The sequence below is a fragment of the Zasmidium cellare genome (genome assembly GCF_010093935.1).
Source record: "Zasmidium cellare ATCC 36951 unplaced genomic scaffold M409scaffold_18, whole genome shotgun sequence".
Classification (NCBI taxonomy): domain Eukaryota; kingdom Fungi; phylum Ascomycota; class Dothideomycetes; order Mycosphaerellales; family Mycosphaerellaceae; genus Zasmidium; species Zasmidium cellare.
In genome coordinates, this window is record NW_022986962.1 from 316,491 (window position 1) to 337,774 (window position 21,284).

The 21,284-nt window shown below is 54.1% G+C and overlaps 6 protein-coding genes across 6 annotated transcripts; 3 read left to right on the forward strand and 3 right to left on the reverse strand.

Annotated features, from left to right (window-relative positions):
• Positions 1-203: 203 nt before the first annotated feature.
• M409DRAFT_23180 (uncharacterized protein) lies at positions 204-689 on the forward strand (the record flags this gene model as incomplete). Its single annotated transcript, XM_033806666.1, has 1 exon — positions 204-689. The coding sequence occupies one exon, from the start codon at positions 204-206 to the stop codon at positions 687-689; it is 486 nt and encodes a 161-aa protein (XP_033667431.1).
• A 1,597-nt stretch (positions 690-2,286) lies between these two features.
• M409DRAFT_23181 (uncharacterized protein) lies at positions 2,287-4,186 on the forward strand (the record flags this gene model as incomplete). Its single annotated transcript, XM_033806667.1, has 4 exons — positions 2,287-2,805; positions 2,855-2,999; positions 3,056-3,284; positions 3,349-4,186. 4 exons carry the CDS (start codon positions 2,287-2,289, stop codon positions 4,184-4,186), a joined length of 1,731 nt encoding a protein of 576 aa, XP_033667432.1.
• Positions 4,187-5,540: 1,354 nt separating this feature from the next.
• Positions 5,541-9,366, reverse strand: M409DRAFT_23182 (uncharacterized protein; the record flags this gene model as incomplete). Its single annotated transcript, XM_033806668.1, has 5 exons — positions 5,541-6,859; positions 6,911-7,010; positions 7,067-7,979; positions 8,031-8,928; positions 9,018-9,366. 5 exons carry the CDS (start codon positions 9,364-9,366, stop codon positions 5,541-5,543), a joined length of 3,579 nt encoding a protein of 1,192 aa, XP_033667433.1.
• Positions 9,367-11,678: 2,312 nt separating this feature from the next.
• On the forward strand, positions 11,679-13,296 carry M409DRAFT_66571 (uncharacterized protein; the record flags this gene model as incomplete). The annotated part of the gene is made up of 2 exons (XM_033816991.1): positions 11,679-12,797; positions 12,850-13,296. 2 exons carry the CDS (start codon positions 11,679-11,681, stop codon positions 13,294-13,296), a joined length of 1,566 nt encoding a protein of 521 aa, XP_033667434.1.
• Positions 13,297-13,603: 307 nt separating this feature from the next.
• On the reverse strand, positions 13,604-18,848 carry M409DRAFT_23184 (uncharacterized protein; the record flags this gene model as incomplete). Its single annotated transcript, XM_033806669.1, has 4 exons — positions 13,604-13,978; positions 14,034-14,758; positions 14,811-18,705; positions 18,789-18,848. The coding sequence occupies 4 exons, from the start codon at positions 18,846-18,848 to the stop codon at positions 13,604-13,606; spliced, it is 5,055 nt and encodes a 1,684-aa protein (XP_033667435.1).
• Positions 18,849-19,513: 665 nt separating this feature from the next.
• M409DRAFT_54884 (uncharacterized protein) lies at positions 19,514-20,939 on the reverse strand (the record flags this gene model as incomplete). The annotated part of the gene is made up of 6 exons (XM_033812858.1): positions 19,514-19,825; positions 19,894-20,011; positions 20,063-20,198; positions 20,253-20,757; positions 20,809-20,819; positions 20,861-20,939. 6 exons carry the CDS (start codon positions 20,937-20,939, stop codon positions 19,514-19,516), a joined length of 1,161 nt encoding a protein of 386 aa, XP_033667436.1.
• Between the last annotated feature and the right edge of the window lie 345 nt (positions 20,940-21,284).

Consider the following 21,284-nt stretch of genomic DNA (forward strand, 5'->3'; position numbering starts at 1 on the left):
GAGCCCGTTTTCTCTTTGTTGTCCATCGACTCGTTTTCTTTGTGCCGTGTCCGTCTCCTGCTCACTGTCAGAACAGCTGCCTCTCTTTGTCCTCGAAAGTTGAGTCCAGTCGACACCCTTCGGAATGCCTCGACGCTCTTGTTCTCCAGACAATTACACACAAACACAATATCCATCCAAATAACCATCTCTCGACCCAACTAATGAAATCAATCCACCTCCTATCCCTCCCCATCCTCACCCTCACCCTCCTCGCTCTCCTCCCCCTCCCCCTCGCCACCTCCGACTACACCAACGCCCTCGCCTGCGCCCGCCGCAACCCCTCCATCAACGCCGCCATCTCAAAACTCTGCACCCGGCGCGACAAAGCCGGCAACCTCTTCAACAAAATCGTCGTCCCCTCGCCCTACACCTCCCAAGGCGCGACGGTCGATGGGGTCAGAGTGAGAATCACGGGCACGTGCAGTCCGCCGCAGTGGGTGCCGCTGCAGTATTGTGGGGCGCAGTTTCATGGGATTTGTGCGGGTGGGGGGAGTGTGGGGAGGTTTGGACGGAGCGGGTGTCAGGTTTGGAGGATTGAGAGGGTTGATGGGGGACGGGTGGCGGGTTTGGTTGGGGAGGTTGTGGAGGGGATGGGGAGGGTTAGGGAGGGGGGGGGGAATTTGGTGGGGGCGGTTAGGGGTGGGTGATGAGGCTGTGGGAGGGGTGATGAGGTCGCAGCAGAGATGGGGGAGGATGAAGGTTTTCTTTAGGGAGATGGTGGAGTTGAGGAGAGGGACTTCGTGTTCATGTATGGTACGCATGGTATACTTGCCTCTCAAACGTCGACCAGCCATGGAAAGACCTACCTTTCAAAGCTGCTGTGAAGAGATCTCTCCTCCCGATGCTTGTATCCCTTGCCTTCGCTAAGACAACAAATCGTCTCCCGAACTCGATACATACCCCGTCTCCATCCATTGAGCGTTTAGCTAGTCCGACCAAGTATCACTACTCCGTCTTCATTTTCGAGATCGCCATTCGTCAACAGGGACTCGTGCCAGGTCTAGGTGTAGTCGTCGGTGTCGGAGAGGGGCCTTTGAGAGAGCGCTTCTGGTACAGGGGAGATGCAGGAGGGCACAGCGCTGTCCACGCTCGTCGAGGACTGTGCGGGCGTATGATACCGGGAGCTTTCTATACCGTAGGATCGCTAGGTCCCAGTAGGGTAGGGTTGTGGTGTAGTAGGACTTGTCGTTGTGCCTTCTTCCTCGTGCAATTCTTTGATCGCGACGCGGGAAGTCAGTTCTCGCGCAGTACGTGTTGGCGAGTCATTGTATGTGACAAAGGTGCGATACAGTGCTCCAGTATACTCTTTCTGTAGAAGAGGCCAGTCGTGTCGAAAAGCGGCGACGGCCAAAGCAGCTGGGGATCGTGTCCACAAAGACTCGCATTAACGTAGCATGACTCACCACTCACATACCACCTCTCGCACAACCCGCATACACGAACCACTCCAATGCAACAGCATGGCAGTGGTCAGGAGGTGTCTCGCGTAGTCATCGGACAGGCCGAGACCTGATGAAGTGCGAATAGGCTCAGCAAGATTGGGAGGAGCGGAGAGCAAAACCGATACGAACCCCGTTTCCGTCGTCTAACCAACCAATTGTATCAACGGGTCGACCGGCCCCGGGACAACTCCTTCATTCGGCATCCCACTAGGGGAGGTGGCTTTGTCTCAACGTCCTCCTCTTTTCCAATGGCTTCTGCAGAGGCGCGCACTACGTCTCGCACGTGGCAATAATGTGCTCTCCTGCTTCTTGAACGCCGTCGGTGTTGCTCTTAACGCCGTATGCAAGCACGCAAACAGAGGGTAGCCGGAACGTGGAATGTGCTTTTTCCGGTGTCACCATCAATTAAACCGTGCCGGACGAAAAAGAAGAGTCGTATTTCCCACTGGTAGACCGTTTGTTGTTGACGTCGCGTTCGCGCTTCGCTAAACAAGGTACTTGCTCAAGGCTGCGACTTTTCTTCTCTCTTCGGGTGCTGGCTCGTTTAAGTCTTCTCTTTCGCATTCTGTTTGTTGCTTTCCCGCTGGACTTTCAAAAGTGCGAAAAGAGAAGGTACTCGGGTGGCGGTGCTTTTCTCCATCACCTCTGCTTCGCTTTCTCTCATAAGCGACACACTACGAAGAATTCTGAGTCACGGCGCCAAATACACAGAGGAGACAGTGCACTATTTGCGGTTCAAAAGTCCTTCTACACGCAGTTTAGAGAATCGACAGAAACCAGAAAACAGCCCACTTCGCCCAGCATGAAGTTCTTCCGCAAGCGAGAAGATGTCCAAACATCAACACACAGTCTCCCCTCATCACGCAACGGCAGCGAAGGCGACATGGAGAAGAAGGACGGCCCAACCGAGTCGACTACACCCGTTGTAGCATCCGTCGCCCCTTCGGACCAAGCAAGCGATCATGACGGCCTCGATGCGACCCAACAGCAAGAAGAAGAAATCGAATACCCCAAGGCCATGAAGCTCGCCCTCATCATGATCGCGCTGTGTCTTTCGGTTTTCCTCATGGCGCTCGACAACACCATCATCTCCACCGCCATCCCCAAAATCACGGATCAGTTCCACTCGATCAACGACGTCGGTTGGTATGCCAGTTCATATTTGTTGACGACTTGCGCGTTCCAGCTCTTCTTCGGCAAGCTGTACACTTTCTACAGCATCAAGTGGGTGTACTTGACCGCTATTGGCGTTTTTGAAATTGGTTCTGCGGTCTGTGGTGCGGCGCCGAACTCGACTGCTTTGATTATTGGACGTGCGGTGGTGAGTATTTTCCACATTGGGGTTGTTGAACGAGGCTAATGTGCAATAGGCTGGACTTGGCTCTGCTGGTATTTTCGCCGGAGCTATACTGATCCTGTCGACTGTCGCGCCTCTTGAGAAGCGTGCACTCTACATGGGTGTTGTTGGAGGGATGTATGGTATTGCCTCTGTTGTCGGTCCTTTGATGGGTGGTGGTATGTTCGATTCCTTGCATTCTTCTCCACAACGAGGAAGCTGACATTCTCGACAGCTTTCACAGACCACCTTTCATGGAGATGGTGCTTCTACATCAACTTGCCTATCGGCGCTGTGACGGTGCTCTTCATCATCATCTTCTACCACCCTAAAGCCAGCGCCAAGAGCCTCGGAGCCACCTGGAAGGAAAAGTTTGAGCAATTTGATGTGTTCGGTACCATCATCTTCTTGCCAATGATCGTCTGCCTCTTGCTGGCGCTACAATGGGGAGGAAGCAAGTACGAGTAAGTGCAACAGCCGTACGGAGTTCGAGTATTGGGTCGTCGCTAACCCTCCTCCTCTCCACAGATGGAGCAATGGCCGCATCATCGCCCTCTTTGTCGTCTTCGCCGTCCTTCTCGTCGCCTTCATCGCGATCCAATTCTGGAAGAAAGACAACGCCACCGTTCCACCCCGAATCATCAAGCAACGCTCCGTCGCTGCAGCCGCATGGTTCGGAGCAACCCTCGGTGCCGCCTTTTTCACATTCGTCTACTATCTGCCCATCTGGTTCCAGGCCATCAAAGGCGCAAGCGCTGTCAGGTCTGGAATCATGAACATCCCCTTAATCCTCGGCCTCGTCATCGTTTCCATGATCGCCGGTGGTGCTGTCACGGCGCTAGGATACTACACACCATTCGTCATTGCCTCCAGCGTCCTACTGTCTATTGGCGCCGGCCTGCTCACGACGTTCGAACCCACCACCGGATCCCCCGAATGGATTGGCTACCAAGCCCTCTTCGGTATCGGCGTCGGATTGGGAATGCAACAAACCATCATCGCCATCCAGGCCGTCCTTCCTACAGCGGACGTCCCTATCGGCACAGCCATTATCATGTTCGCCCAAACTCTCGGCGGCGCGCTGTTCGTCTCTGTCGCCCAGAACGTGTTCACGAACAGTCTTCTCAAGAACCTCAAATCCCTCGTACCCGATCTCGACCCTGCGAAGGTTCTTGCAGCGGGAGCCACGACACTGCAGCAGGCTATTCCGCCGCAGTATCTTACAGGCGTGAGGGAGGCCTACAATGGGGCAATCACAGATACGTTCTATGTGGGTGTTGCATTGGGAGCTGCATCAATCGTGGGTGCGGTGTGTTTCGAGTGGAAGAGCATCAAGGGGAAGAAGATTGAGATGGTTGCTGCATAAGAGATCTGCTTTCTGGGTTGATTGGATTGCTTGCTTTTCAAGCGCGGCGCTGGGGGTTTTGGGCACACGGGAGTACAGACTCAGCTCAACGAACAGTTTTGAGGATAGAGGATAGAAACATACGAAGGGATGGGTAATAGATGTACGAGTATACCAGACGACAGTACGGAGACAGGATCAGTCGAAGTTCGACTCTTCAACGTCAAGTATGGTCTCGATTCCTTTCCAACCCTCACGAGGAGCTGCAAGAGATTCCTCTCACGAGGAGCTCGACGCTGTACGCCTTCAACATGGAGATGCGAGTCCTCTATTCATTCCTTCCACCAAAGACAAGGCCAGGCATACCTACCTTCGACCACATCTTCCTCCGTCCCACAATCCCACAACAACCCATACCCATCCCCATCCCCATCCCATCCCCAAACCAACCCTCATGCATGCACTCCGACCCTCGCCTACGCCCCATCCCCCTCATCACACCCCAGCAAGCACCCACCCGAACAAACCCTCGGGCATACTCGGAACACGTCCCTCTTCCTACCGATACATATCCCTTAATAACATAACCACCCTGCATTCCGCTTACATACTAACGAGACCCTCGAATAGTCGGAACACTAGTATGTGGCACATGCTATTCCCGGTCGCGTATCCCCCGCAGATTCCTCGTCGTTCGTGAGTCGTGGTGACTTTCCTGTTCGTCTTGTTGGAATCTGGAGTCGGGAATCGTTGCCGAGATTCGGTGGGGATTAATCCGAGCGACAACGATTTCCTCGATTCTTGTTTTTTCTTTTCGCGTCTGGTCAAAAGAGGTGATCGACTTCGGAACAATAGCGCCCGTCATGTGGAAAGGGAAGGGTAGGATCGGATGCGACATTTTGTAGAACTTTTACCTCGGGCAAGTTCTTCTTCGCGGTCGTCGATCTTTGCCTGTTCCTGTCTTGGACGCATGTGCTCGGCCTGGGCTGCTTTGGGGAATTTTTTTTTCCCATGTGACATGTGATGAGGATGACTTGCGAAGTCGCAGGACTTAAGATTGTAGATTGAGGTGAGGACAGAAGTGAGGTTGGCAGTGAGGTGGGGAGTGTGGGTGAGAGTGAGGGTAGAACTTGGAAGTGAATAAATGAAAGTGATCATGGCAGTGAAGATAGCATTGAAGGGTAGAGTTTGGAAGTGAGCCTAGAGGAGCAACAAGTAAGCATAGCAGTGAGGACAGCAGTGAGCATAGACGTGAGGACGGACGTGAGGATAGCAGTGATTGCAAACACTTCATCTTAACTCAAACATTCATTCATCATTGAGCTACTAAACTTCCAACAGCATAGCTAGTTCTCTTCATAACAGCGTCCCCAGCCTACTTCACGATCTTGCATATCAAGTCCTGCGAATCCACGGAATCGCCCTCCTTGACACTCAGCGCCTCGACCTTTCCAGAGTGCGGTGCAGAAATCACCATCTCCATCTTCATAGCGCTGAGAATGGCGATGGGGTCGCCCTTGTTGACATCGTGGCCCTCCTGCAGACGGACCTCGACGACCATACCCTGCATCGGCGCGCCGACCTGGCTGCTGTCGTTGGGGTCGGCCTTGGCGCGCGACACGTTCTCGATGGCGGCGTGCTGGTCCGTCACGGTCACGGCTCGCATCTCACCATTCGTCTCGAAGAAGACCTCGCGATTGCCCGTCTGCTCACTAAGCGGACCGATTGCAAGGAGCTTCAGGATGATGATCTTGCCCTTCTCGAGCTCGACGTGGAACTCCTCGCCGATTTCTGGCTTGTTGAGGAAGTACTTGGTGGGCAGGACGGAGAGGTCTCCGAATTTGGACGTCCACTTCTTGTAGTCCTCGAACACCTTCGAATACATGACGTAGCTGGCGACGTCGGTCTCGGAGCAGCCGCCCCAGTCTTCCCTCAGCTTCTGGCGGACCTCGTCGAAGTTGATGGGCTTGAGGTAGTGTCCTGGTCTCTTGTCCATCTTTCTACGGTCACGGAGAGCCTTGGAACGGAATGGCTCTGGGAAGCCACCGTATGGCTGGCCCATCAGACCCTCGAAGAACTCAAGTACTGATGAGGGGAAATCGAGCTGTTCGGCCTTCTCGTGCACATCCTTTGGTGTAAGGTTGTTGGCGACCATGAACTGAGCAAGATCACCCACGACCTTGGAAGTTGGCGTGACCTTGACAATGTCTCCCAGGAGATCGTTGGCCTGTTCGTATGCCTTCTTGGTCTGAGCCCACTGCTCACCGAGACCTTGTTGGGAAGCTTGGAAGATCAAGTTGGTGAGTTGACCACCTGGGATCTCGTGCTCGTAGACTTCTGGATCGGGGCCGGTGAGCCATGCCTCGAACGGTGAATACATCATGCGGACTTGAGCCCAGTACGCGTCGATCTGGCGGAGCAGGGTAGCATCCAGTCCGGACTCGAAGTCGCTGCCTTCCAAAGACGCGACAAGAGCGCCAATGCTGGGCTGCGACGTAGTTCCAGACAAGCTGTCAGTCGCGGCATCCACACCATCTGCACCAGCTTGAGCGCAGGCGACCATCGATGCGACACCGGTACCGGCTGAGTCGTGAGTATGGACGTGAATAGGGAGGTCTGGGTACTTCTTGCGGATCGTGCCAACCAAGAGGGTCGCAGCCTTGGGCTTGAGGACACCAGCCATGTCCTTGATGCCTGCAAATGGTTAGTCGATGTTCAAGTCGCCTGTCTTCTTTCATATCTTACCGAGAATGTGAGCGCCCATCTTGACAATGCGGTCAACGCATCCCATGTAGTACTCGAGATTGTACTTCTTGTCTGGGTTCAACATGTCACCAGAGTAGCACTAGATTGGCGAACAGTCAGCAATCTCATCTGCGTATGTGGATGATCGATACTTACCACTGTACCCTCAGCAACACCTCCAGCCTTGAGGACGGCCTTGACACCGACCTCGAGCTGCTCCATATCGTTCAATGCGTCGAAGACACGGAAGATGTCCATACCATTCTTCTTAGCTTGTTCGCAGAAATGATAGATGGCGTTGTCTGGCAGCGACGAGTATGCAACACCGTTGGCGCCACGGAGCAGCATCTGGAAGGGAATGTTGGGCACAAGCTTCCTCATCTCTCGCAGACGCTTCCACGGGTCCTCGTACAAGAATCGCATGGCCACGTCAAAGGTAGCACCACCCCAGCACTCGAGAGCCCAAGCGTTGCTGAGCGCGTAGCTGGTCTGGTTGGCAATATTGAGCATGTCGATGGTTCGCATTCTCGTTGCCAGCAGAGACTGGTGGGCATCACGCCACGTGGTATCCATGATCAAGCAGCCCTTGTTCTGTCTTACTGCCTTGGCGAAGGCCTCTGGGCCCTTCTCAACGATGATGTTTCTCCATCCCTTCTCGCTCGGCTTTGAGGTGTCGATGACGTTGCCCTTGTGGTCGGTAAGATCTGGAATGACAATCTCGCCCTTGAGCTTGGACTCGCCAATTTGGCCCACGACCTGTGGACCGTTGACGATGAGCTCGCTAAGGTAGCTGAGCAGCTTTTGGGCGCGGTTCTGGCTGCCAACAAGCCTGAACAGCTCGGGTGTGTCATCGATGAAAGTCGTCCAGCACGTGCCGTCGATGAAGGTCGGGTTGGTGAGGAGAGAGGTCAAGAATGGGATGTTCGTCTTCAGGCCGCGAATACGGAACTCAACCAGAGCGCGGAGAACCTTTCTACGGGCGATCTCGTAGGTGGAGCCGTGGCAAGTGCACTTGACCAACATGCTGTCGTAGTAAGGTGTGATGACTGCGCCGGCGAATCCGTTGCCACTGCAAACTGTTAGTAGCAAAACTACCGTGGTGTTTGAAAAGTGAACTTACCCGTCTAATCGCACCCCATTTCCGCCGGCGCTTCTATAAACCTCGATCTTGCCGGTATCTGGGCTGAAGCCATTGGCAGGGTCTTCGGTAGTGATACGGCACTGGATGGCGAAACCGCGCGTAGAGATGCGATCTTGAGTAAGGCCGAGCTGCTGGAGCGAAGCACCAGCTGCAATCTGAATCTGAGCTGCCACAATGTCGATGCCAGTGATTTCCTCAGTGATGGTGTGCTCGACCTGGATACGTGGGTTGATCTCAATGAAGTAGTGGCGGTTCTCTTGGTCGACCAAGAACTCAGCAGTACCGGCGTTGCGGTAGTTGGCAGACTTTGCGAGTCTGACGGCATCGTTGAGGATCGCGTCTCTGGTCTCTTGTGGGAGGTCCTTTGCTGGCGCCAGCTCAACGACCTTTTGGTGACGACGCTGCACAGAGCAGTCACGCTCGTACAGGTGAACGACGTTACCGTAGCTGTCACCGAGCAACTGCACTTCGATATGCTTCGGTCGGTAGAGGAAGCGCTCAATGAAGACGGTGCCGTTGCCGAATGCGGACTTTGCCTCGGAAGTGGCACGCTCGAAGGAGTCCTTCAGCTCTTCTTGCTTCCAGACGACACGCATACCTCGGCCACCACCACCAAAGGCAGCCTTGATGATGATGGGGAAGCCATACTCATCGGTGAAGGTCTTGGCCTCCTCGAATCTGGCCACTGGGCCAGGAGTACCAGGAACGGTGGGGACATCCGCCTTCTGAGCCAGAATACGGGCTGAGACCTTGTCACCAAGGTCGTTGATGGTCTCTGGGCGGGGTCCGACCCAGATAAGGCCAGCGGCTTCGACGGCCTTTGCAAACTCGTAGTTCTCGCTGAGAAAGCCATAGCCGGGGTGGATAAGGTCGACACCTATTAGACGCATTAGAAACTGCTCAATGTCTCCAAAAGTCATGCATGCTCAATGGCGTAGTAGCCTTGTTGGGCAGCTTGGTGCTTACCGTGTTCTTTAGCGATCTTGATGATCTCGTCACCTGCGAGGTATGCTCCGACGGGCGTGTATTGCCCTCTCTTTCCGATAACATAGGCCTCGTCGGCCTTCTGCCTGTGCATGCCCAATCGGTCCTCATGACTGTAGACAGCCACGGTCTGGAGGGAGAGCTCGTGTGCGGTACGGAAGATACGGATGGGGATTTCGCCTCGGTTGGCGACGAGAATCTTGTTGAGCTGCATGATGGAGCTGTTGGCCCTCAGGCGCGAGTGGACGGTATTGGCATTCTGGTGGGTGTCGCCGTCAAGGTGCGGCGTGCCGAAGTCGCCGTCGACGACAGCGGATTCGTTGTTCGACATGGTCGCGGTTGCAGCCTCTCCCAGCTACTCTGCTGCTGCTCCTCAGGGTGTGCTAGGAGTCAGTCGCGTGGACGGCTGTAGCAGGAGGGAGAAGCAAGTTCAATGGTGACTGGAGTTGAATTCGACCGAAGATCGAGCTCGAAGCTATGACGAGGGGCTAAGGACTGCTTGCAGGAGCTAGTAGACGCGTTTCCTCGGCTACAATAACTCTCGATAAGCTTCGCTGAATGAGAGCGCGGGAATTAACAATGAACCCGACTCTATTTCGTCCTCGGCGAGGTTCGCGAGGAGCTGGATCGATGGTGCAGTAGTTTGCTGGAGAAGTACAGGGCAGTGGAGGTGGATCTGGGGAGGAGACGAGGAGACGAGGACAAAGGAAGGCTTCCAACGATCCTTTTGATCAAGGAGCAATGGGCATTGGCACAAGGCTCGTTGCCCGTGTAACGCTGCAATTACTTTTTTCGAAAAGAACCGTTCACCCCCACTCTGACTTCCAGCCAGGTCCTCCCAACCACCAGCCCTCAGCCCACTCTCCCTCACCGCCAAGCTCAGGCAGGCGACGACGACGCCCAGACTTGGGCAATCGCATTGGGTAACGCTACATGAGGCGGGATAAGCATCCGCTCAACCGCCGCAGGAACATCATCGTTGTCCAAGCGCGGGCTTGCACATCCATACCGTTCGAGTTTGTGCCACTGTGTGGTTGAAAGCCGAGAGGCCAAGTCTCCGAAGTCCAAAGGCCATGTTCAGCTTCACGCGTCACAGTTGCTGCAGAGACGCCGTGTTGGACATGAGAAAGCGTCGTGCCTTGTTTCTCACAACTCACCGCAAGTGAGGCTTCCAATCATCCCATACAAGCCACCCACGGGCTCATCACTTTGGCTGTTTCAAAGCTTGCAAAAGGCATGTATCAACTCCGTGCTTGTTCTCGTTATTCTTTCTTGGAAGCTGAGTTGTCGGTCTTGGCTTGATAAGAAACGTTGCTTCGCGCCTGGAAAAGCCACACAGCAAGCATCTCCGAATGATGCAAAATTGGGACCAGCCAAGAAACCCAAGAAGACCAAGCTTGAAGATCCGGCAACGGGCGTCATGTACGACTTGTTGAGCAACGGAAGATTGTCAAGGTGTCTGTACTGTTTCGGGATCCGGGAAAGAAGCCGTGATGAAAGCATCGCAGTGTGCGAAAATGGAGGTGAGTTGGGGGAAGTTTCGGCATTGCGGTGGAGCAGTTTGATTCCGATTTAGCAGTCCTCACATCAGGGTGGGCTCATAATAGCGACAACATATCGAATCTCCGTCTCCTGCAACACATGCTACGAGTGAGGTCAAGCCGAAATACACGTGGAGGACCTACTGCAGACAGAACAAGTGCTCTCTTTCTAGGGAAGCAGCGGTGTCCGTGGCCGGACAATTAATTTTCCATGTATCAGACGGACATGTCCTCAAGTCTAAAATATGGCAAAGACACTAATACAGACATCACGAGCCGAATAGTGCAAGTCGAGAGGAAAAGAGTCCGTGAAGGTTACGACGTTCGATCTGGATCCGCAACTTGACCTCACTTGCTACGAGAGCCTCGCCTTTACGTTCCTACAGTGCGGACTTCACTCGAACCGTCGACGAGTCAGTTTTGTAAGATACTTAATGCTGGGCCCAATAATGGAAACCCCGCTGAAATGCGGTCGCTGTTGCTCGCTGTCGACATCGACAGGACCTTATCACGAATTGGTCGAATTTTGGCGCGTGTGGAAACTTATATGCGACTTATACCACCCAACACAAGTCCGCAAATGGGCACGAGATCTTAGAAGGCGTTCAAGAATAAAGCGTCCGGGCACGATGGGTGATTGATTCGAGTTTCACATTCTTTCCTCATTTTCGTTTGATTTCGTACTTCAATGACAGCGAAGGGGCTGGTCTGAAGGACATCGACATCACCTGAGGATGCACATCTTCCATCAAACCCAAATGGCGACAGCTTGCCTGTCTTCGCGTTCAAGTACAACGCTCATATGTGCACGAGCTCTATTGCGAGCTGGGAAGTCGAGAGAACATGAAGGTACGCCCAAGAAGCCAGCTCATATCACCCACCAACCACCAACCACCACAACACCCCGAATTGGTTCAGATGCATTCAAGTCTATCCAGTCTGCTGCCTTCGTTACCATGTGGTTGGATCCACCACGGCAGACATCCAACAGCCGTCGAATCGAAGGACAAGCTAATGCAAGCAAAGCAGCGCCAAACGGCACCGAGCTGCAGGTATGTGTTGTACTGCTTCACTTCACCCGTGACGTCGACGCCTCATCAACATGGACATACTTCGAGAGATGGAAATTAAGCCGCTGCTCGAGGGATGGCCCCTAACGACCATCATAGTCGCACTCCTCGCAACATGGACAATCTACTCAATCAGCATCATCATCTACCGTCTCACCCTCCACCCCCTGGCGAAGTTTCCAGGACCAAAGATAGCAGCCTGCACCCAGCTCTACGAATTCTACCACGACGTCCTCCGCAGCGGCCAATACCAATTCCTCATCAACAATCTCCACGACCAATACGGCCCCATAATCCGCATCTCCCCTTACGAACTGCACATCTCCTCCCCAGACTTCTACTCCCAACTCTACACATCCGCCTCCAACCCCCGAGACAAATGGAAATTCTCCGCGGACATGGTCGGGACGCCGTCGTCGTTTTTCGCAAGCGTAGAGCATCACGTCCATCGAGGGAGGAGGATGCCGTTGAATAAGTTCTTTTCGAAGAAGAGTGTCTATGAGCTTGAGGGGAGGATCAGTGGGCATGTCGAGAAACTCTGCAAACGGATTGAGGAATTCAGAGGGACCGGGAAGCCATTGTCGCTTCGCTACGCCTTTGCAGCATTGACGATCGACGTCGTGAGCGAGTACGCCTTCGCCAAATCCTACGGCGCCTTGGACGACCTCGACTTCGCCCCTTACTGGATGGACGCCGTCGACTCGATCCTCGAAGGCTGCTACATCAACCAGTTCTTCCCCTGGCTCCCAGCTCTGATGAAGAACCTCCCGCTCTGGGTGGTAGAGAAACTCAACCCACATATCACAACCGTGATAAAATACCAAAAGGACCTCAGCGAGCAAATCCAAACCATCATGGACAACCCAGAGCAAGACAAAGAAACTGACAACCTCACCATCTTCCACGAGTTCCTCACATCCCCGGACCTGCCTCTCGCCGATAGGAATCTGACGCACTTCACCGAAGAAGCCCAGAATCTCATCGGCGCGGGCCAGACGACGACGGCGCATCACTTGAACACTACCATGTTCCACATCCTCGACAATGCAGACGTCCTCGCGCGACTGAAGGGAGAACTCGAAACCGCAATGCCGGACCCAAGGATCCTCCCTCCACTACACGAACTCGAGAATCTCGAATACCTCTCCGCCGTACGCCCCACCCCCTCCCCTACCAAACCAAACCCTCTCTAACCCTCTCCAGGTCATAACCGAAGGCCACCGCCTCTCCCCCGGCAACATCCACCGCCTTGCCCGGATCTCCCATGACCCCATCCCAACGCCCTTCCCCACACCCACCGCCCCAACACACCTAATCCCCCCAAACACCCCAATCAGCATGTCCATCCTCACCCAGCACCACACCCCCTCCCTCTTCCCCTCGCCCAAAACCTTCTCCCCGGCCCGCTTCCTCTCCCCGCCATCTCAAGACCTCAAGAGATACGTAGTCCCTTACAGCAAAGGCACGCGGAACTGCATCGGCCAGAACCTCGCGCAGGCGGAGATTTACATGGCGTTGGCGGCGGTGGTGAGGAGGTTTGAGGTGGAGGTGTGGGAGACGGAGCGGGGGAGGGATATCGATGTGGTGTTTGATTTCATTACGCCCAAGGCGAGTAGGGAGAGTAGAGGGTTGAGGGTGCTGGTTAAATGAATGAGCGTTCATGTGGAAGGAAGGGAAGGGTGAAGTGAGGTTGAAAGTTTTGAAAACCAAGCGGGATTAGATGTCTTGCTCGCTCTCTAATGTACAACCAGATAGCAGCACTCTCAATTCGCAAGGCGAGGCAAGGTAAAGCCAAAAACAACTTCATAAAACGCGGCGACCTGAGAAACGCCCGCTGTGAATATGCTGTTTCCCTCCCCTTGCTCAGATACAACCCAGCCGTATCCTTGCTTTTTCACACTCTCATCTGCTCGCTTTGATACACACCTAGCATTACAACATCGTACTCGGACGCTCATTATCTGAATCCACCGGCCATGCCGCCGTAGCCTGTTGGCTGAGGGATGATGCCGTTAGGCTGCGCCATGCCATATGGTGATGGCGCTTGGTTCTGAATGGGGCCTTGCGTAAGCATCAGTCTCGACTGGCCAAGGATTGGACCGGTATCCTCATCCTTCTTCTCCGAGGCTTCACGAGCCTTGCGCTCCTCATTGTCACGCTTGAGCTCAGAGATGGCTGACGCTTGTTGCGACATGTAGTTGATCATGAAAGGCATGGTGAAGTCGTTGAGGCCGTGACGCCATGAAATCTCCATGACAGTATGCAGTGGGATGAGGTCGTAGCAGGCGTACAGCATGCCAACGTAGCATTCCTTGCTGCCGATGTCGACGAACTGGTGGATTATTAGCATCTGATCCAACTAATGATGGGCAAAGTGCTTGACTTACGTAGCGCAGAAGCTCCTCGACAACCTCCTCCTTGGTCGAGATTGCAGCAGTCTCGATGGCGTCCTTGTACAGCTTGTCCTGCTTCGAAAGCGCGATCGACTTATCCCATCGCTTGTTCTTGCGGTAGATGCTGGCGGCGATCTGTCGGAAGAAGACAAGGTCGTGCTTCTCGAGTCTCTGCGCGAGAGCAACTGCCTCGTAGTTGTCGAAGTTCTCGACACTATCACGCAGCTGCTTGTAGTCCTCTTCCTCGATGAGCAAGTCGTTGATGGCGTCATTGACAGCACGCTTGTTCTGCGACTGTACGTTGAGCAAGAACGGCTTGATCAGCGGGATGTTGTCAGACTTCTCGAACATGCGGACGACACGGTTGACGTCGATACGTGGCGTGAGGACTTGCAGCAGATCCGTGAGAAGCGAGGGTTGCTCTTGCAAGTAGAAGTTCAGGGCGCGGTAGTAGATCTCCAAGTTGGCGACCTTGACAATCGTCTCCTTGAAAGTGTGGTGCTCCCATGCATCGGCGGCACGCTCCATCATCGCGAGAGCGGCGTTGTCGTATTCGTCGTAGTGGGCGTACAAGAAGACAAGCTCAGGCCAGAGATGTGCTTCCTCGCAGGCACGAATGGCCTTGGGAATGTTGATACGACCCCAGAAGATACGAAGATGCTCCATAACCCGGTCGGGGTGGTATTTGGTCAGCGCAATACCAAGCTCGGTGAACATGCCTGCGAAATTGTTAGCGTACGCTCTCGGCGCGACGAAACGGATACGACTTACCCATATGAGCCCGCTCAAGACCCAAACCAGCCTCAAGCAGCGAGATGAGCTCGTCAAAGTAGCCATTGCGCTCGTATTGCTTGACAAGGTCGGTCAACTCTTCGGCGTGGACAATTAAGTTGAGACCGCAAATCTGTGCCAGACGGAACTCCTTCTTGGCCACGCATGCCTCGTTGACCTGCTTCCACACCTTGACGCTATTCGCTTTCCGCGCGCACTCGACAGCGGCTTGGTAGTCTTCCAAGTGCACGAGAGTGGTGGCAAGCTTGGCCCAATTCGAGATGGAGGTGAAGAAGATCTTGGCGGCCTCGTGGTAGCCCTCTTCATAGGCCTTGTCACCGGACTCCTCGATGTTTGCGACGTTTGAGGATCGGAGGAAGTCCTCGAGCTCTGGAAGCTGGTTGGTGCGAGCGTAGCAGAAGGCGAGAGCAGTGTCGACCGGTGGTTCGCGGAGGGTCTTGCGAGCCATCTTGAGGAACTTGATGAGGTCGTCATCTTTGCCAGCGTGAGTGGCAGTCTCGATGACCTCGAGGTAGTTCGATGGGTCTTGGGCACGGATGTACGACTCGATGGAGTCAGTCACACGGAGACCGTCAAGCTGTGCCTTGGCGACCTTGCTCCAAACCTCTGGAAGGTCAACCTGGTCGGCATACTCCTGACCGCGGTCAATGCTGACAACGTGATCAACAAGGACGTTGGCAGCCTCGAGGTGGTTGTTGGCCTTCTTGTAGATGAGGAAAGCCTCCTCGTACATGCCAACCTCGATACACTGTTGAGCAATATCGTCAGGGCTGTATTGGTCGAGCTGTTGGATGTAGTTTGCGACTCGTCCTCGGTCTGACTTGGCAGCAGTGAGCATTAGCAAGTTCTGCAAGTTCGAGTTGTCGCTGAACGTCGATGGCTCCAGAATGATCTTCTCGAGCAGCTCGATCAGCTCAACTGGCATGTCGGCATCAATGAAGGCCTTGACAGCGATCGAGACCTTCTCAGGATCGGTTTGCTCTGGAACTGCCGTGGAGATGACTTGATCCACGAGAGATCGGCGGTGAATGTTGTTGTCAGAGAGGACGTACGACCAGATCTCGGGGTCAGCTCGCTCGATGAGGTATCGTGCCTGAGCACGGAACATGGCGTTCTCATTGGTGATGCTGATCAGCTCGAGGTCATTTTGACCCTTGCTGTAGGCAATGAACGCGAGATTTGGATCTCTCTTCTCGCAGTACTTTCCGACGGTGAGGGTGTCGTACTGGTCGTTCGTCTTCAAGAATTTCTCAGGATCGTTGTTGGAGTCAATGTAGATCTTGGCCAGAGCATTGTAGACTGCCTGCTGTTGGTTGCCAGCAGCAAGACTCTGCTCGAGGAATGGCAGCAGAAGCTTGAGCCGGTTTCGTGATTCGACTTCAGAAACGAGCTCCTCGATGGGAATGCTCTGCGGCGAGACGGAGTTGAGCAGGCCCTTGATGATGTTCTCATCGCAGTCGACATCCAACAAACCACCGATAACTCCCGGTGTTCGGGCAGGGTTCACGCGCTGAACGTAGACTTCGATAGACTTGAACTGCTGATTCTTGTAGAGATAGAGCACAAGATCGTGAACGAAGTTGAATCGGTCGCAGACGATGATAAGAGGCAGTTGCTCGGTCAAGTGGGCCTCCTTCAAGAAGTTCTTGACCTTCTCTGCGTTGTAGTGGTTCGACTCTCGGCAGACGCGCTCAACCTCTTGCAGCTGGCCCATCTTGGTGGCGGCTTCGATGTACTTGAATGTGACCTCCTCGTCTTCGCTGAGGTTGACGATGCCACCGAGATAGAAGTAGAGACCTTCGGCAGTGCGGTATTTCTCGAGAAGATCGATGATGCGTGTGGGGCCAAAAAGATCGGAGTACTTCTTCGCGATGTTGATGACCGCTTGGAGGTTCTGTCGAATGTTGACCTTGAGCATCTCGTCCAAGCACTCCAGCGCCAGATCGACTGTCAAGCGACCGAAGTAGTTAATCAAGAACTCTTCTGGAATCTGATCTGTTCTCACTATGCAGCGCTTTATGCTTGCGGGCTCTTCGTAGTGCTCCAGGGCGCGGGTGAGGAGACCGGCATTCTCGCAAAGCTGGGCAATCTTGGGCTTGTCGTAGTAAGAGAACATTTCGTTACCCAAGATGGCATCAGCAACCTGAGGCGCGTTCATCAAGTTCATCTCCAGTAGTCGAGTCTGGAGATGGCCTTGCTCAGGTTGGTTCGCAGACAGAACGTCAAGCAGGAATGCGGTCGCTTGCTGGATCATGCCCTGGGATTGGAAAATGTCGACAGTGCGGTCAATGTCGATCAAGCTGGCGTCCTGGCGAGCAATGCTGGTAGCAAACTCTGCAGCCTTCTCAGGGTTGACTCTCGCGATGTGCTGGAGGAGTGCTGTGAAGTCAGGGGTGTACCCAGCCGACTGAGAGTATGGCAAGATCTGCTCGAAGTTGCCAGACTCTGCCATTGCGGCAATGACCTTCTGTGATGCTCCAGCCTCTTGGTAGATCGATTGCGCGAGAGCAACATCGTGGAGTCGGACGAGATCACCGAGCTGCTCAGAGCAGCCAAGCTTGCCCTCCTTCATCCACTTCTCAAGCAAATGCTTACGGTTCTGTTGCAAGACTGGGCGAGCCAGCTCGAGAGTCTCGTGCTGGTTGAGCTTGCCCTTGTCAAGAAGCATACCGAAGTACTGCAGAATGACAGAGAGTTGTCCCTGCTGTTGTGGCACGTTCTTGAACTTCTCAATCGTCTGAGGCGTACGCAGGAAACCTTGAGGAGAGTTTGCGGCAGTCTTGGCCGCTTGTTGGTAGTCTCCCATCGCCAAAAGCTGGTCGAATCGCTGCTGGTATAACGAGTCTGCGCCTGGAAGCCCTGCTCTTGACGCTAGCTTGTATGCCAGCTCTGCATTCTCTGGGTTCTGCAGCAGGTATGGTATGATGGTGCTCTCGTCCACGCTCACAGAGAGCACTTGACCCTTCCTGTTCACGCCGATAATGCCAAATCCGTCTTCGTCGCCTGCGGTGGTGAAGATCGTATCGCTGGAGATTCGGTTCATGAAAATCGTAGTGCCGGTCTCGAGATCGTAGAGGTGGATGAAACCGTACTTGGTAACCAGGTAGATCACCTTGTACTTTGACGACACTTGCATGGCTACTGGGAAGTCGTTCGTCGCCTCAGCAGGGAAGTAGATGTCGACAGCCTTCTTCTGGAAAACCGGGTTCGGCGCCTGGTGGTCGACCTCCACGATGTGAAGCTTGGCACCAGTTGCTGAGCGGTTCGCAAACGTGAAGAGCTTGGTATCTGCTGGCGCATCTTCCAATCGCAAAGTGCCGAAAGCAGCAGCATGACCCTCGATGGCCTGGCTAATGCCACGATCCTTCGAGTAGAGCTGCATGCTGCCAACAACGCGACCCTGCTGCTGCGAAATGCCAACCACGACCATCCACTTCTCGTCTTCGCTCACGCGATAGTTGATGATTTGGCAGCCGCTGAGATTCGCATTCCGGTCGAACACCTTCGTCGGGGATACCTGTGACGGGTCGAAGATGTTCCAGTGGAAGACGCTGGTATCCGTGACAAGGCCAAGCGAGCTATCGCTGAACCACTTCCAAAACACCACATCCTCTGTCATCGTACAGCTCTTGATCTTACTCTTCTGCCCGAGATCGAAGATCTGCAGTGTCTTGCCGCCGGCCTTGAGCGCGATGATCTCTTTGCTCCAGTGCATGATGGCGCTGTCGGCCTTGATGGGCCGCCGCATGACATTGTTGCCATTCTTGAGGTTGATGATTATGACTTCGGGCTGAGCATTGTCGTCGACCTTTTGCCGCACGCAGACGAAGTGGTCGGATTCGAGGGTGCAGGTGTTGAAGCCTATCGAGGCAGGCTGTTATTTAGGCAGTCAGCATTTGGTCTTGTGCGCGCAAACGCCGCCGTTCCACAGGCTCATCGCCCCAGCGCGAGACGTACCTGGATCCCAACAGATGTGAGGTTCAGCTGCTCGGTGAACTTGATTGGGAGCGGAGCCATGGCGAGATCAAGAGAGATGAAGCAACCTCATCCGCTGTCCCCTGCGGCGCAACGCTGCTCCTGAAGTGTTTCCGAGGCGGGCGCACAGCCGGAATCCGCGCAAAGCTTCCAATGGCAGAGAGGACGGTCGAAATGAGCGAATGAGAGTCGTGACGACGTTACAGCGGTGGCGAGCGGGGTGGTGGTGGTAAAGGAGATGGGGTTGTGGTTATTGAGTATGGAGAGAGCCAGCTTTCAAGCTGCTCCTACGCAATCAGACGAGGTCCGTGCGCCCGCGTGCGGATTCGTGCCGAGACTCTGCCGCTAGACGTCACCTCCTGTGCTGACAGGAGAGTCAGATGTTAGACTCCTATTAATCTCACGAGACAACCTACTGGTCGGGGGGATTCACATTACCACGCACACGCGCATGAGCATGCACCAGAGTCGATAAGTCAGGAGTTGACAGGATTGCTTGATGAAGCCTCATATCTGAAGAAACCTTGTGCTTGGCAAAGATCTTTGAACAGTTGAAGAATTGTCTGACGCAACTTGACAAACTAGTCCACCCCATCGTATCATCATCACATTTCCATCGCAGGTCATGCCCATTATCCGAATGCTCCGTCAAAATACGGGCATCAGAACATTCATTCACCCCAAGCATGGTGCCAAGCCACTAGCGCTTAGCAGTTCTTAGGCCCAGTCTTCGGCGCCATCCAGCTATCCCCAGCACCCTCATACGGATCAAAGATACTGTTGTCATACTGCGCAAGCTGTGGGCACTTGAGGCTGCTGCCGATGGAAGCCGGGAAGTTATTGAAGATAAGCTGCGTGGCGGCGGCAACGTTGTTGACGAGACCCTTGAGGGCTTGAGGGATGGCTTGCTGCTGGTTGGAGAAGACGAAGCAGGCGAAGTTGTTGCCCGTGAACAGGTTCTTGGAGTTGTAGACGCCTCCTGTGATGTTGTTGATATCGATGCCGGTGTATGTGTTGACCTGGGGAGGGAAGTTAGCGGGCGTTTCTGACGTTGAACAGAGATATATTTGTCTTCAGAGAGGCTTACTCCACCGGTGTTTCCTCCGAAACGGAAGGTATCTGGATACGCAGCGAACTCGACAACGTCGTCGGCGATAACGGCAGCTGCGTTGTAAGGTTCGAGCAACGGACGCTTGTACCAGTTCCTATTTGCGTCAGCATCGCCCAGTGAAGAGACTGATGGTTAGTGAACTTACTTTGGCATGCGCTCAGTACCTGGCACCCACTTGAAGTTGGGGTAGTTGCCGGTATATGCGAACCAGGTCTTGAAGTGGTCGCCGGTGAGGTAGCCACCTGGCTCAGCTTGCGAGTGATTGCTCATGAAGGCAATGACTAGATCGTAATCAGCATATGCGTCAAATTACTATCATCTTGGTTGAGACTGACCGAAGTTGTGCGCAGCAGGGCTGACAATCGTCGTTGAGAAGAGTGGAGCAAAGTAGCGAGCATTCTGCTGGATAGATCGATGGGTGTTCTTAGCATAGAGACGAGCGAACTTGTCCATAGTGTATCGATCGTTATCCATGCCAGACTGGTACGCGTATAAGAAGCGGGTCGGAGACGAAGAATGAGCATCACCACCATTGGTGTAAGCGTCGCACCGAGTGATGGAAGTGTCACCCTCGTAGTTGTTGTGAGACCAACCATCGCCTTGGGGCACACCCAAGAGGGAGTTGACGGCGTTCGCCGGCAGCGGACCACCGATGGACCAGGTCAGAGTGGTGAAGTCTCCGTCGAAGGCAATGGAGTAAGCGGCAAGGAACTGAAAAACGTCGATTCCCATGCCGAACATGGTGAACAAGCCGTTGGTCTGCTCCATGTTCAAGATACCGTTCCTTGGAATGTATCCATGGTTGGCTGCAGCATTGAGACCTGGGCATCGGCCTCGGATCTTCGCCAAAGGTTAGTCCGTTTCGTCGCAGATCAAGGTCTCAGAACTCACATCATTAACGCCTGGGGATTTTTAGGCGTACGGACCAGACTGCGAAACGTACTGCTCCTGGGCATTGAAAGTCTTGCAAGCAAAGCCAGCACCGCAGTTGTTCCGAGAGGCAGAAGCAGTGTTGACGCCATAGATATGAGCTTGAGCGTCGGAGATGGCGAGATATTTGTTGCACTGGCTCGAGGTTGTGCTACCTGGCTTCGCGTAGTCGCGCTTCGCAAGACCGCCCGTGGATTGGAGCACGGTTGGGAATGCACTGACGCTGGCAAATAACGCAGCAAAGATGAACGACTTCATGATGATAGGATTAGGTGTGACACCTTCTTTGCTAGACTGCGATCCTCTGGCCAGGAAAGGAGTGCCCTATGGTAGGTGCGCAATTGGGCTTCATATATCCATACTGGAAGTCAGTAAAGCTGCTATCCTGTTTCTGAATTTGCCGGATACAGAGGCGTTTATTGCAGGGCAAGTCACTG